The sequence below is a fragment of the Pelobates fuscus genome, chromosome 3 (genome assembly GCF_036172605.1).
Source record: "Pelobates fuscus isolate aPelFus1 chromosome 3, aPelFus1.pri, whole genome shotgun sequence".
In the NCBI taxonomy this organism is placed as follows: domain Eukaryota; kingdom Metazoa; phylum Chordata; class Amphibia; order Anura; family Pelobatidae; genus Pelobates; species Pelobates fuscus.
Window position 1 is genome coordinate 26,088,808 of NC_086319.1, and position 16,139 is coordinate 26,104,946.

At 41.8% G+C, this 16,139-nt stretch overlaps 1 protein-coding gene across 2 annotated transcripts in view; it reads right to left on the reverse strand.

Moving 5' to 3' along the window:
- ASB15 (ankyrin repeat and SOCS box containing 15) overlaps nt 1-16,139 on the reverse strand; it is a 41,247-nt gene that overhangs the window by 18,260 nt on the left and 6,848 nt on the right. Inside the window, exons 2-6 of one of the 2 annotated variants that reach the window (XM_063446810.1) lie at nt 8,461-8,699; nt 6,586-6,669; nt 4,558-4,720; nt 1,759-1,811; nt 1,549-1,680 (exon numbers count right to left, since the gene is read on the reverse strand). In XM_063446810.1, coding sequence (XP_063302880.1) covers nt 1,549-1,680; nt 1,759-1,811; nt 4,558-4,649 — 277 coding nt within the window. In that variant the 5' untranslated portion in view covers nt 4,650-4,720; nt 6,586-6,669; nt 8,461-8,699. The remainder of the gene's footprint in view (nt 1-1,548; nt 1,681-1,758; nt 1,812-4,557; nt 4,721-6,585; nt 6,670-8,460; nt 8,700-16,139) is intronic. The other variant, XM_063446811.1, reaches the window with a different exon arrangement.

The following is a 16,139-nucleotide window of genomic DNA, read 5'->3' on the forward strand; positions in this document are numbered from 1 at the left end:
ATCTAGATTGAACTTATCAAAGGGAGAATTCAGACAAATGTTTACGGTATTTTTGTTACCTTTAGCGCTTGGTATTACCCAATCATCTTAGGTTAGTGAATGTTCCAATTGATTAAGTCACCTTTGAAACTTGTGGAATCCTCAAGGAGAACAATGGTGAATGAAAAGTAAAATGTTGATGTTCCACTAAAAATGCGTGTATTTAATATGTTCCTGGTGAGTTTGTTCACTTATATTTTACATGTATTGTCAACATTCTAAAACAGGCCCAGTGCTCACTGACACATTTAGCCATATAGTCTCAGTCAAAAAAGGAAAATATCTGGATGAATTTATTTGCAATCATTCATATAAACTTGTAGCACTCATGTAATAATCTCTTTACTAACCAATTCATGAAACCATACGTAAAATTAACACCACAAATAAAAAGGAGCTGCTATCAAAGAGAAATTGACAGAGAAGAGTAGGACAAGAAAGGAGACATTCACAAGATGGTGGACCTAGATACCATATAGGGTTAGAAGGAAGGGAGATAGCCGAGCCAACACAAGAATTATAGTAAAGGATATATAGATGAAGTGGATGGGAAAAATACAGTAAATTGCGGTATATTAATGAGGTGTTAAAAAAAATGAAAACTCCCATCTTGCATGAAGACTAACATTTTCAAATCAGAGATATATTTTGCAGGCAGTGTATACATAATATGGCTGTCCTCAGCACCCATAGCCCAGCTCCACTGCAGCCTCACCATAACATGGAAGTTACATTTCTGCCTTATCTATACACATCCATCCAACCTTTGATGACGCCATTGGGTTGAGAGAACTAGGGGAAGCTTTACCTTTGGAGAGTTTGACTCTCAATGAGCCAAGGTATTTCTGGATGCTACTAGTGGGGAGCTACTAGTGGGGAGCTTTGTCACCCCTGATTTTGCAGTACTGGGAGAAGGGTTTTTCATTATAGAGTGTGTGTATTTGCTGTCTGTGTTCATGAATGGGCTATAATGCCCTGATGGCAGCACTGAGTGATGGTCCATCTAACCCTGTCAGTTTTGGTGCCGTTGAACTGTCGATAGTTCCAGAGTCATATATGTAGTTCTAGATTCCTTAGAATATATTTACCAAAATGTATGTCTTTAAAAGGGTTATGCCACGCATCATTATAACTACAGCCCACTCTACCCCTGGCTATTGAATGGTTTGCCCTATTACCTGGGTCCTTGCTGGGTGCTGAGCATCCTCTTGTGGCCAATGATGACTACTGGATCCAGAAGTCAGCTGACTGCTCTCAGTTAAAGAATGCAATTCTGTATGGCTAAATAATGACAATCATAAGGCGCTGCTGAAAGGGATGTTACACCTCTGGCAGCAGAGGTGAAAACGCTTTGTGTGTAGACTTTCAAACTGAAACACGGTACATACAGACTCCAGGCACCATGACCACATTAAGTCACTGAAGTGGCCATGATGCTTGGAATAACCCATTAAGGTATACTGTTTGCAAGTTGCACAGTAATAGTTTGCATTCACCATGAGACCTTACCATCGAGAATTATTTCAGTGATTTGCTGCACCGGTTGAACGACTGCGTTATGTAGGGGAAACCAGCCGTTCTCGTCAGCCTCGTCAAGGGCATATTTATGTGTCACATGCTTCTGTAACTCAGTGATTTCTCCTAAATGCAAAAGACTTAGTTATTTAGAATTTCAACACTTAATACTTTGGGTTGGTTAGTACAAATTACACAGATTACCTTGTTTTATAGCAGAGACAATTTTCCAATTTGTTTCACTGGGAGGCACAAACCTGAACAAAACATTACAATAATGGACAATTGAAAATTAATTATCAGTTTCTCTAACAATAGACAAAAAATGATTTTAAAATAAACTGAAGAGTTGTCAATTCCATATAGACATATCACAACAAATCAGATGGACATAAACATTTATTTTATAGAGTCATGAAAACGGAACAGTGAATTTGCCACACAAAAAAATAAATATCAAAACAACATGATGGATATAGGCAGATTTTTATGTATGCCCTGGTATTTACTAATATCCCAAAGTGCTCATTTAACTGATCCCAGAAAGATGAAGTCCTAAAACGCAGGGATCCAACTTGCATCTGAACTTTGATCAGGTCCAAAGTTTGGGTCACCAAACAACTGACTGACTACCTGACTGGTAGATAATGTGTAGCAGCATTATGTTGGATCCTGGATGTTCTTGTTCTTTGTTTAATCTCCAGAACAATTTCAAGCATTTGGCAACTGAGCATGCTTAAACATGAAACTATTATTTACAAACCACTGTCTAGAGTCCTCTACACGCTTAGTCATCTTGCTTTATTGGTCCATGACATTAAATTCTGACCAGGGCATTGTTTTTAGCTAGATCTTAATAGATTAAGGGCTTGACTATACCTGATGAATGGTATGACTAGACTTATAAAGGATGTTTAAATAATCTTCAGATAGAGGAAAATAGCTAAAAACAGACTAGAAATAGAACTGAAATATGCCAAGAAAAGCAGTAAACATACAAGGACCAATTATACAGCCAATAAGTACAATAAAATTATACTGAGTCACAAAGCACTCAAAGGGCTATTCACTAAATTGAGAATTGAAGGTGAATTTTAAGTGAATTATTGCGGCCAAAGTAACTGAAGGCATAGCTCAGTTAGAGATAGAATGTTTTCAGTAGACTGACTCTTCACACATAAAGCGTTTCAGTAAGCGAACGTGCTTTAGGGGTCCGGAGACACTATTCTAGTCATTGAGTCACTGAGAAACAAACATTAACTATAGATGTGTGAACCAGCTCTTTGGGAATAAATTATTTATCCCAAAAATCACTGCTGGAGAGGAATTTTTAGGCTAAGATCAGACCAGAATGAGATGCTCTTGATTGGAGGTGTCATCCTAGAATGGGAGGGGGGTAAAACTCAACTTGTTTACTGATAATATTATAGTGTCCATTACAGACTCACCGACAACTCTCCCTTTGGACCAGGAGAGCTTAGATAAAACCCAAGGTCCTTGTACAAAAGGTTTCCACATCTGAACTTGGGTTTCATCCCAACAACATTATCACACACGTAACATCTGTACTGTATACTTATTCAATTGGAGGAACTATTTTTGCCATACTTTGGGTCTGGATTCTGATAATATTTAAATAACTAATAAACATAACCTGGAATACATTCAAGCCAGACTTCTTTCCTTGGCCAAAATACAAACTCTCCTGGATGGGCATCAAAATTAAGGATCTCCCAAGACATATATATTGTAGAACTTGTTCTATTTTTTTTTTTGTTTGAGTGCTAGATGTCCCTATTTTTGTATCACTTATATTGAGACATATATAAAAATCCTATCTGATTGTTATTTGGCATCTGGAAAAATGAGATAAAACCTACTCATGCACTGACCTCAGCTGTTGAAGGAGAGTCTCTTTTAGGCTCAATTGTCTCATCAATCACCTTAACACCTCCTCCTTCCTGTGTAGTACTGACATAATCAATATGATGATGTGTATGCCCCCTGGATAAATTTCAAATAAAGTAATTCAGTACTTTATTTCCTACATCACAGATTCCCACTCTCTCACCACTAAACCTGGTTTGGTTGGTTACATTGTTGCTATGCAAGCTCTCCATTTTTTGGCCAATTCATGGTTTTGTGAATAACTGATAGTGTTTCTACAATGAAGGAGAGAAATTATGAACTGCGACAGTACAACTCTTACTACCTCCTTCTACACTTGTATTACACAGGGAGTGACTAAGATTAAAGCTAGAGTTAATTCACTATTGTGTTACCATGGAAAAAAGACAGAATTTGCAGATCTTCACATATTTGTTTTTACACATGATCATCAGGAAAAGAAAAAAAGGTGACATACACATTTAAAAACAGATGGATTTATTGTTGTATTACTTTTACATTTTCGTTGTTGTCATTGTTTATTTGCTCAATTAATTTTCCAACACCTTTTTGTATTTAAATGTATTACTTTTGCATTTACTGAGAAAATGATGGTTGTAGAGTTTATTATAATTATTCATAAAGCACCATCATACTCCTATGCACTGTACAATCGGTGAAATAAACAAGTCGTTGTAATAAGACAAGTTGGAGGTGCAGGAACAGAAGTTGGTGACTCAACACAGTTTACATTCTAAGGGATAGACAGTGGATTGAAAAACAAATTGCAAAATTCAGGGTAGATTAGCCAAGCTGTAACTAAATCTGTGTTAAAGAACTTTTCCAATTTATCCAACATGCTTTCCAATTCAGTGAAGTTCATTTATTGAGTAAACCCAAGATGACTTTATGGACACCACTCTAGAAAATGTACCTGGAGCTCTACCCGATATGAGTGATGATCCTTTTTCACTGGTGTGGCTAAACAAACACAACATTTCAAACATGTCACTAGGGCTTGGAATCTGTAGCAATGTTATCTCTAGTTCCCTTGTAGCACGTCATCATCACAGGAATGGATATATATTATCTGCAAACAGAAGAGCATTTGCTAACCTGTTACACGAGTGTCCAATGTCTTCCAGCGATGCCTGAACACCAAACTGAATTTCACAGTTATTGAGCTGCTCCTCCTCCATTTCATCCATTTCTTATCTTTGGTAGACGTTCATACGGATGACAATTTGTGCTGCAATCGCTACATAATCTCACAAGATATCTAGAACAAGAGATAACATCATTAACACACTTGGCTGTCCATAAGCTTCACTTTGTGATCGTAATGCAAATCACTTGATGCGCTATTTTGTTTTTTCTTTGTTTTTCATTGTGATTTCAGTCCATCGAGCTCAACACTGCAAGGTTAACAATGAATTCCTGGTTTAGCAGGGTTACTGTTTTGTGAAATTTGAAATTGTGATCTCTTTGAAACTGTTGTTGATCAGTCGCTGATGCTGGGTTGTATTGTATGCCAATACTATATATATGACATGTTCATATATTTGTGAGATTCAAATAATGACATGGAAATCTTGCTCTATAAAAGTATGAATCACTTTCTCTCTTACATGTAGTATGTTCACATATAAATGTTCAGATAAAATGAGTTGCAGATGCAATTATGTGATATATTGTATACGATGGTTTAAATATCCGCATCATGCCTAATTTATCTTTCTTTTATATAAGAAGTAGCACAAGGTGCAAAGTTTCTAGTGCTGATTGGCAGCTTTAACAATCTGAATCAGAGTCTCTTTTATTCTGGTTGTTATTAGTTATTGTATAGGAAGAGGGGAGCAGCGCCTAAAAAGTGTCCTCAAATCCAAATAAGTATGGACCAATATGAAACAAACAAAAATGACAAAAGTGCGGAATATAGTGTAGTAAGTCGGTGATATAATAGGATAAAATCAAAGGAATTGCACTTACATTATATGGAGCTGGTAATTAGCTCAAAATGAATGTGCCTGAGTGGTATGATTCCTTTGGATATACTGGTGCCATGGTCTTGCATGGTAAACTTGCAACAGCACTGTGCACATTAGCAGCCTTGAAAAGGTCTGGCCAGTGACTGACACTGGACCTTTTTTGGACAGACCCACATCTTTATCATGGTGATCTGATGACAACACGTCAACCCCATTAGGCTTTCCCTGTCCCATATTCCTACTTCCCAACTTTGGGAGGTATACATTAAGCAATTTAAAAAAATGACATATAAGCCGTGTTTACACCATTTTCCAATCTTTCATGCAGAATTTACTAATAAAAACATGGATAAAAAAATTCAAACTAATTTTCCTTCTTTCGGACAACAAAAATCACCAGTGAAAAAATAGGTTTCCACTCAGTATGCATTTTTATCAGTATCTGCGGCTAAGCGTTTGCAAATTACACTGCAATTTTAAAATGCCAGATTTCCCAATTAAAAACTGTCTGATCGTCAAATGATAAGCAACTGCAATAACCTTGATAAAAAAAATAATGAAAATTTCAATTTTCAATAACCAGTTTAGGAAATAATAGACATAATACTTTTTTGAAAATGATAACATTAAGCACATTAAGCATGCTGATAAAATGCTCAGTTCTCAAAAAGACTTTTCATAGAATGTTAATCGTCTTTCTTTGCCATTCCTAAAAGATAAGTGTCCTTTGTAAAACTACTTTCAATATCCACATCTCTACTTTATTTTTCACATAGTTGTCCCCAGGTATATACCCATTCTACGTGCCTACACTAAATAATGCAAATCATGTGAAGGTAAACCAATACGTATTGGGCCCAGATCTGCCTCTGTTCCCTTAACTGACCACCAATGAAAAGTACATCCATGATTCAACACCGTTAAAATATGTCATCACGGAGAGATATGTCACAAGTTTGGCTCGCCCCTCTTGGAAAACATTCTGTGGGCGTCCAACCATGGCAGTGAATTGGAGAGGGTGTGGGGGAGCACCCATGCTCACTAGCTATAAATATATTTCTACAATAAGGGAAATAACAAATGAAAAAGTTCACATTAATCCCTTGTTTGAGGAATAATTGCATTGTGTTAATCTACAAATACAGCAATCTCTCACCTTTTCCAGGGGCCATCTGAACATTGGTACTTGAAGCCTTTACACAGGAACCGTCACTTGCACAACAAGGGTAACACTCATTTTCTAAAATTAAACATGAAGTGATTGCTTAAATTTAGACGTGACCTTGTGGAGGAGTAAGTCAGGCACACACATAGGAGAAACCACATGCACTGTCAAGGGAACTGATTGGGAACAAATAACTTAAGCATTTGAATTCCTAGTCTTACTAAATAAAGTGAAATCTCAAATGGTTCCCCTGTCTTGTCTTGATGACACTGAAAAGACAGTAATGGTACATCTTAAAAGTTTAGTTTGCATAAAGCATAATATCTATACTTTGTAATTAACAGGAAGCAGTTTGTTTTCACTAAGTTTTATCTGTGAATTTTCAGTAAAAATTACACTAATTTAAATTGTAGGTGAACACTGACATGCCACATAACGCCAATATACATTCAGTTTTTATTCATAAAACATTTGTTATTTGTGCAGTTTACTCCAGTTTTCATTCTACGAGGACAGCAACCAAACAGTGTTTACATACCAGTGAATACTAAATAGAACTGGAGGAAGATGTAGATAATTGGCAAAGAGGATGTGACAAACACTCCTTCCCATGTACGCTTGCCACGAACTCCTGGAGGAGTGTGGAAGCTTGTCTCCTGCCCACCAACTATGGTCCAGGTCTGAGACACCGTTCGGGAGTTACCCTGCCCAGCCGCCATTAGCAGCTTTCCCTGGTTCGGCACTTTCCCTTAATTAGAATGTAACTGAACGCTAGCTCCTTGGAGGCCGTTCGCATGAACAAAATCCATGTATTGTCCTCAGCGGTACTTAGCCACGACCACTATGGAACTAATTTCGGCATGAGGACTTCGTGGATTCCCGTTCACCTCAGCGGTACTTAGCCGCAAATGTTATGGAACTGTTTTCGGCATGAGGTGACCGTGCGGTTCCCGGACTTGGTCCGGGGTTTTGAACCATTTTTCAAGCCGCCAGGAGAGTCATTTTTGGAGGGAAGGTGTCTGAGACTAAAGGGAACAAATGCTACCTGAGAGCCCCGTATTTTGGACACATGAGCTCCCGTAAGTTGGCCGGCAAAAGCACCAAACGCCCTGGAACTAATTTGGGCATAGGACCATAGGGCTGTCAGTCAGAACTTTGACACGGTGGAGTTTTTCCTACACTGCATTGATCTGAGCGCTATTTGGACAACTTGGGCGCTCAGATCAGGGCTAATGGGGATGTATAATATGTGGGGTTATTGTATGTTTTTATTGTGTTTTGGGATACTTTTATGTTTTTATATTTTTGTGTTTGGCTCTCTGTTCCTGCGAGATAATTAGCTTAACGGTCTTTCACTCAATTATATCCCAGACCCAGAGATTTCCGGGAGAGGCTTGTGTTGAATACAATGAAGACCCCATGCTGGGGTCTGTGCATAAAAGGCAGAGTTTGGCTCAATAAAATCAGCTGTACTCCCAGAACTATGTGTTGTCTAGTTACATGGAGAGGAAAGGGCTAATCACTGCTCAGCATCTTATTCCAGCTCATGGAGGATTCAGCAGGGAAAGTCCTTGTAAAGACTACAGCTCCTAGGACTGTGTGTCGTCCAGTCCCTGGGAGGGAATAGAGCTAGTCCCCTATTCTGTTCCAGGACGGAGAGGCTCCAGGAGGACCCCAGTCAAGCCACGGCGACTGGGGCAGAAGGTTGTTCCTGGTTCCAGCTAGAAAGCGGTCCTTGGCGGAGGTACCCAGATGGGGTACAGAGAGCTCTGCTACAGAGGAAATGCTCAGTTTTGATTGACATTTTGTAGTTTTATATAATAAGTACAATTCAGCTTGAAATGATCAGTTTATAATAATTTATACCTGCCAATCTTTGATGTACACCAGTGGTAGTCAACCTGGTCCTTACCACCCACAAGTGGGTGATTCAAGCTTTCATGGTGGGTGGTGGCATATAATGACTGGCCAGGTGGGTACAGGTATGGGTGTTGGAGGTGCTCAAGGTGTAGGCAGGGATTATGGTTTCTCTCCTGTTTCTGGATTGCTACGTCTCAGGACTCCGGCTCTTTTTATACCAGCACTGGAAAGCTCCAGTGACGTAACTGGAAAAGAAAAAAAAGTAACGGAGAAGGAGAGAATAAAGAGACAGGAAAAAGAGACTCCTGATATATAGATATTCCTTTTTTCCGTTTTATTTTTTGTTGTTGGCTAATGGTATTATTGTCAGGCTGTGCCCATGTTCGTACTGCCAGGCTGTGCCCATGTTCTTACTATCAGGCTGTGCCCATGGTATTACTGCCAGGCTGTGCCCATGGTATCACTGCCAGGCTCTGCCCATAGTATTACTGCCAAGCTGTGCCCATGTTATTACTGCCAGGCAGTGTCCATGTTATTACTGTCAGGCTGTGCCCATGGTATTACTGTCAGGCTGTGCCCATGGTATTACTGCCAGGCTGTGCCCATAGTATTACTGTCAGGCTGTGACCATGGTACTACTGCCAGGCTGTGCCCATAGTATTACTGCCAGGCTGTGGCTGTGCCCATGGTATTACTGCCAGGCTGTGCCCATAGTATTACTGTCAGGCTGTGCCCATGGTATTACTGCCAGGCTGCCCATGTTATTATTGTCAGGCTGTGACCATGTTATTACTGCCAGACTGTGCCCATGGTATTACTGCCAGGCTGTGGCTGTGCCCATGGTATTACTGCCAGGCGGTGCCCATGGTATTACTGCCAGATTGCCCATGTTATTACTGCCAGGCTGTGCCCATATTATTACTGTCAGGCTGTGTCCATGTTATTACTTCCAGGCTGTGCCCATGGTATTACTGCCAGGCCGTGGCTGTGCCCATGGTATTACTGCCAGGCTGTGCCCATGGTATTACTGCCAGACTGCCCATGTTATTACTGCCAGGCTGTGTCCATGGTATTACTGCCAGGCTGCCCATGTTATTACTGCCAGGCTGTGCCCAAAGTATTACTGTCAGGCTGTGCCCATGGTATTACTGCCAGGCTGTGCCCATAGTATTACTGCCAGGCTGTGGCTGTGCCCATGATATTACTGCCAGGCTGTGCCCATAGTATTACTGTCAGGCTGTGGCTGTGCCCATGGTATTACTGCCAGGCTGTGTCCATGTTATTACTTCCAGGCTGTGCCCATGGTATTACTGCCAGGCTGTGGCTGTGCCCATGGTATTACTACCAGGCTGTGCCCATGGTATTACTACCAGGCTGTGCCCATGTTATTATTGTCAGGCTGTGCCCATGTTATTACTGCCAGGCTGTGCCCATGGTACTACTGCCAGGCTGTGCCCATAGTATTACTGCCAGGCTGTGCCCATGGTATTACTGCCTGGCTGTGCCCATAGTATTACTGTCAGGCTGTGGCTGTGCCAATGGAATTACTGCCAGACTGCCCATGTTATTATTGTCAGGCTGTGCCCATGTTATTACTGCCAGACTGTGCCCATGGTATTACTGCCAGGCTGTGGCTGTGCCCATGGTCTTACTGCCAGGCTGTGCCCATAGTATTAATGTCAGGCTGTGTCCATGTTATTACTTCCAGGCTGTTCCCATGGTATTACTGCCAGGCTGTAGCTGTGCCCATGGTATTACTGCCAGGCTGTGCCCATGGTATTACTGCCAGATTGCCCATGTTATTACTGCCAGGCTGTGCCCATGTTATTACTGCCAGGCTGTGTCCATGTTATTACTTCCAGGCTGTGCCCATGGTATTACTGCCAGGCCGTGGCTGTGCCCATGATATTACTGCCAGGCTGTGCCCATGGTATTACTGCCAGACTGCCCATGTTATTACTGCCAGGCTGTGTCCATGGTATTACTGCCAGGCTGCCCATGTTATTACTGCCAGGCTGTGCCCAAAGTATTACTGTCAGGCTGTGCCCATGGTATTACTGCCAGGCTGTGCCCATAGTATTACTGCCAGGCTGTGGCTGTGCCCATGATATTACTGCCAGGCTGTGCCCATAGTATTACTGTCAGGCTGTGGCTGTGCCCATGGTATTACTGCCAGGCTGTGTCCATGTTATTACTTCCAGGCTGTGCCCATGGTATTACTGCCAGGCTGTGGCTGTGCCCATGGTATTACTACCAGGCTGTGCCCATGGTATTACTGTTATGGTACTTTTTAGCAGTAAACCAAAATGTTTAAATGTCTATCTGTTCCTGTCCAAATTAGTAAAATTGAATTGCGTATATACGCTGAAGTAATTAAGTCTGACACACGGAGTTCAGGTTAAAATAACTTCGAGAAAATTTATTGGCAAGTGATTAAAAAGCGGGCGCGCAGGCCCTTTTAAGAGGCATTTTGCGTCATCATTGATTATTAGAATATCAGCAAATAAACATCATTAATTGGATTAATTGTTAAGTGTCGGGATTAGTGTCCTCCTATCAATATTACTAATTGGCTCAAAAATTAAGTGGTTAGTCCCGTGCCCACCCACCAAGAGGTGGGATTGTTCTGGACACGGGTGGGGACAAGGGGGTCTTGAGCGTCATTTTACACGGTCAGTGATCTCAGGCCTCGTGGCCAGGTGCAAGGTCTCTTATGAATAGAACATTTCATTACTACTGTGTTCTCATGGCCTTCAAATTATACTATGTTGCAAGTTAAGGAAAAGTCAGCAATTCCTGTGTTAATCATGTCTTTATAGAAAATACAGTCTTTGTCTATTGTATTAGATGTGCTGGGAAATTCTGTCATGTAAGGTGGTTTTAAAATGAACAAGTTAGGTTATGAGGACAAAATGGAGGATTGAAGAAGTCAGGTTAGGAGGACAAGATGGAGGATTGTCACAGTATGAAGTTAAAATGGAGTTAGTGCAATAATTCAATGCAAGTACAATAAAGATTTTTAATAATCCCACATCAGTCCCCCCTATGAAATGTTAGATTCTAAGAGATAAAAACTTTATTAAGTTAGTACCAGGAAGACGTGTTAACCCAAAGGCACAGAAACCCCGTGGCCGCTAGCTAGGTGTTAATGCAAAGTGCAAGACTGTCCCTAGATCTGACCCTGATAGGCTAACTCATCCATCAGTATGGCTCTCGAACACTTCACACCCATGGGTGTCCCATGGCAGCTAACCCACCACTTCTCCACACGGGGCCTTTACCATTCACTGACAGATGCTGTCCCTAAGCTAGTCCCTTCCTAGAATTCCTGCACTTTATCAACAAAAGGGATTGTTTGCAGCGGCAGACAGGGTGAGTTGATGTCTTGGAAATCTTGGTCATCAACTTCGAGATGGGTGAAAGTGGGTGCCGCTTGGTATTACTGCCAGGCCGCTTGGTCAACAGTCTTCATGAGGGATTTTCTCAGACATGGGAGGATACAACAAAAGAGAAGAGCAAAGATAAAAAGAAAAATTAGTATAGCCATACCAATATGCATTAAAGCCTTTTGCCATCCTGTCATCCAACCAAACCATCTTTCCCAGGGATCTTTTATCCCAGAATTCCTTTTTAACTCTTCAGACAGGTCATTTAATTTCTCTATGGCTAATGTAACTTTACCATTAGGGCCTGTGTTTTCTGGGATATAGGTACAACATGTCATGGTGTCGGGCAAAATTTTACAAACCCCTCCTTTTTCGGCTAAGATCATATCTAGGGCCATTCTATTCTGGAAAGCCATTTGGGATGTGGCCTGCAACTGTTCGGCCAACCCCTGGAGGGCGTCTCTGGTATAATTAACAAAACGCTGTTGATTATAATAAATGTAATTTATCCAATTTAAATTCTTGTTTGTGGTAACTATGGCAAAAAGTGATTCAAATCCTGCAGCAACTTCATCTCTTGCTTTAAACTCATTGGGCACCCCCCTAGGCACTCCAATGGCATCAATATACACATGAGGATCAAAACTTCCTTTCACTGGGGCGTCACGCTTAACCTTAGTGTGTCTGGACTCATGGGTGACGAGGTGTGTGTCAGAAATGATGTGTATAGGCATGATGGCTTTAGCCAAAGTACACTCCCCCCACCACTCTTTGTCCATTCTGGATCTTAGCTGTAAATCCCCACACAACCAGTAAATATCCCCTAATGACCTGGTGTGAAACTGCAACAAGTTCATAGAGACATTTCTGTAGGTAGCACAATACCCTTTAGAGAAGTTACCCAAGAATTTACCAATTCCATCATAATTAGCATAACAAGTGTAATTACCTTTATACACGGTAATACCATCTGGGGGTTTGACATCCTTGGTTAGGAGAGGATACTCCTTTGTCCATGCAATACATATGGACCTGTTAAAATTATAGTGATAGGCAAAAAGGCTTAAAACACATTCTTCTATATCTACTGGCAGGATTAAAGGCACAGTACCCAGATGAGGCCGGGCACCGCCACATACATAGCATGCGGTCTTGTTATGCTTATTAGCATTATATTTCATCCATTCTAACCATAAATTTACATCATTAAAACCTGTTTCAGCGGCCATGGTATCTTCAAAGGTGGGGTTAGCAATGGCCATCATGTCTTGAAAGGTCTGGATATGAGGTTTTAATGGGTTAGGGACCATATGGGTGGCCCCTTGCCACTCAGAGGAGTTACACATATCTTTGAGGTAGAAATGCCCTAATTTACGGTAGGAACCCTTTTTCCAATACATTCCCATCACATACTGGTCTGCATCTGTTGGGCTTGGATGCTCAATGTTAAGGATTAATTTCATTGGTGTACCCCCCCCAGGCTTTCTCAAAGTCCTTCTCTGGAGAAGGGATCTACCATGATTATCTACTTTAGATAAGGCACTTTTTGGTTTGTAACCCCAGGCAGGCCCGGCATTCCATCCCGCCGCCCCCCAATGGTTACAATTGTGCCCCCATTGCTTGTCAACTACACAAACATATGGGTCTTTTGAATGAGGGATATCTCTATAGATACTCTGGATTTGTGACGTGGGAAATGGGCATTCTACAATATCACAGTAATCAAAGGTATAAGTAGCCACATGGGTGCACGATGAATTATACCAGAAGGTGTACCCACTAACATCTTTGGTAATGGCTACTTGCTGGGCCTTTATGAGGCTAATTAAGGAGAAGGTGTACCAGAGGTACATGCTTGTGCGGTATCCGCTTCCTCTGGGGCAGGAGATTTCTTGCAGTGGGAAGCGTGGATCCAATTTGGCCTACCGGCCAGTTTGACGGAGGTTGCGGTAATCAGGAGAACTTGGAATGGACCGTCAAATCTTGGTTCCAGGGTATTTTTCCGCACAAACTTCTTGACCAGAACCCAATCTCCGGGAAGCAGGTTATGGGTACCTGTATCCAAATCGGGATCTGGAATTGAAGAGAAAACTTGGGCATGTATTTTGTTTAAGGCACTTGCAAGTTCAGTTACATAGTCTACTAAAACATCTGATTGGAGCTGTAACTGCTGCGGATAATAACAACCTAGTCTGGGTGCTGTCCCAAATAGAATCTCATATGGGGACAGTGAATGCTTCCCTCTAGGTGTGTGCCTAACACTAAATAAAGCTATTGACAGGCTTTCTGGCCAGGGCATTTTTGTTTCTTGTGACATTTTTAACATTCTGGCTTTTAGAGTGCCATTCATGCGCTCTACTTTACCACTACTTTGTGGGTGGTAAGGGGTGTGGAAGGCTAGAGTCACCCCTAGAGCAGTCCAAATTTCTTTAGTCACTGTTGCTGTGAAAGCTGGGCCTTGATCACTTTCAATGACTTCTGGGAGTCCGAACCTACATACTATCTCTGTAAGTAGGCGTCTTGCGGTTGTTTTTGCAGTGATATTGGCCACTGGGTAGGCCTCTGGCCATCCTGAGAACATGTCCACTATGACTAGTGCATATTCATGGGGCCCACTCTTGGGCATTTGGATGTGGTCAATTTGAATTCGCTGGAAGGGGTACATGGGCTTTGCCAGGTGTTTTGCAGGCACCTTGATTGGTTTTCCTGGATTGCATTTTGCACAAATGACACAGGCCTTGCAGAAGCTATTGATCAATGTTGTAATTCCAGGTGCTTCATAATACTTCTGTATGAGGGCGGCCATCAATTCTTTTGACAGGTGTGCAGGCCCATGTGCCCATTGGACAACTGGGATATAAATTTCTGGGAAGACAAAATTTGAAGTTGTTGTAATATATTCCGTCCTTTTGGACAACTCCTTTCTTTTTCCATTTCTGGATTTCTTCAGGAGTGACTGCAGCTTGCTGTTCTCGCAAAATTCGCAAATCAGTAGGAAGAGTTTGCAGAGCAAAAATAGGGACTTCTTCTTCTTCTTGTCCGGACACTTCTTCATCCACTTCCTGCAGATCCCTGGCTGCTAGCTTAGCAGCCTGATCAGCCAAATGGTTGCCCTTTGCTTCATCTGTATCCAATTTCCCATGGGCCTTTACCTTCAAAACGGCCACTTCTTTAGGGAGTAGGAGGGCATCCATTAGCTCCTTGATTGCAGTACTATGTTTGACTGGTGTACCGGCGGTGGTAAGAAATCCTCTTGTCTTCCAAATTAGGCCGAAGTCATGTGCCACGCCCAGAGCATATCTTGAATCTGTATAGATGTTGGCACGTTTTCCTTCGGAAATTTTGCATGCTGAAGTCAGAGCCTGTAATTCAGCTTCTTGCGCAGACATTGCTGGCGGTAAGGATGATGATTTGATAACTTCATCTGTTGTGGTTACGGCATATCCTGTATGATATCTTCCTTCTTCATCAGCATATCTTGAACCATCCACAAACAGGGTGAAATCTGGATCTGGTAATGGATTCTCATGCACAGTTGGTAGGTGCACTGTCTCCATTTTCATCTGTTCAAAACAGTCATGAGGTGTTTCAGGGTCATAATCATTCACTATGACCAGATCTTGAAATTCTTTTTCTAGGAAGTGGCGTGGCCATGCTTCCAGAAGGTCAGTTGTTGGGTATTTGACAATACCATTTTCCTGTAGCTGTTCTTCATCCATGGTGGCCCATAGCTTCGCCATGGGCCCAAGATCATTCCATGACCTTGTCTTCAATTTGGTAACAGGAATATGTGGGATAGCAGTATCCCAATGGCGGTAGAGGTAGTTGAGTTGTTGAGGTAGTTGGACCAAGACCATGCTATTGCCTTCAGAGTCACAATAGAAATCTTGAGCAGTGAGCTTTACATCAGTCCAGTGGTAAAGCTCATCTTCATAGCAAGGTTCAGGAGTAATGTTCGGCTTGTACCACATGGTACAGAAGGCGTAATCCGGGCCTTCACAAAGAGGTGTCTCATCTTCATAAAATGTCAAATGTGGATGCATGACTTTCTTGATACATCCACAGAGCAGGTAAATGTAGGTTTCATCCGTGATAAATCCATAATAGATACCCCCCTCAGGGAGTGGAAGAAGAGTGGACGGGTTAAGAACTTGACATCTTTGGATGGAAATGTTGTCAGGCAGAAGAAGATGGCACTGTAGGCGTAGGTGTCTGGCTGGAGACACGTGCTTGAGCTGGACTTGGTTGATGATGGCAGAAATGTCATGAGGGGCCAAAACAACCAGAGGGTGGCCAAGG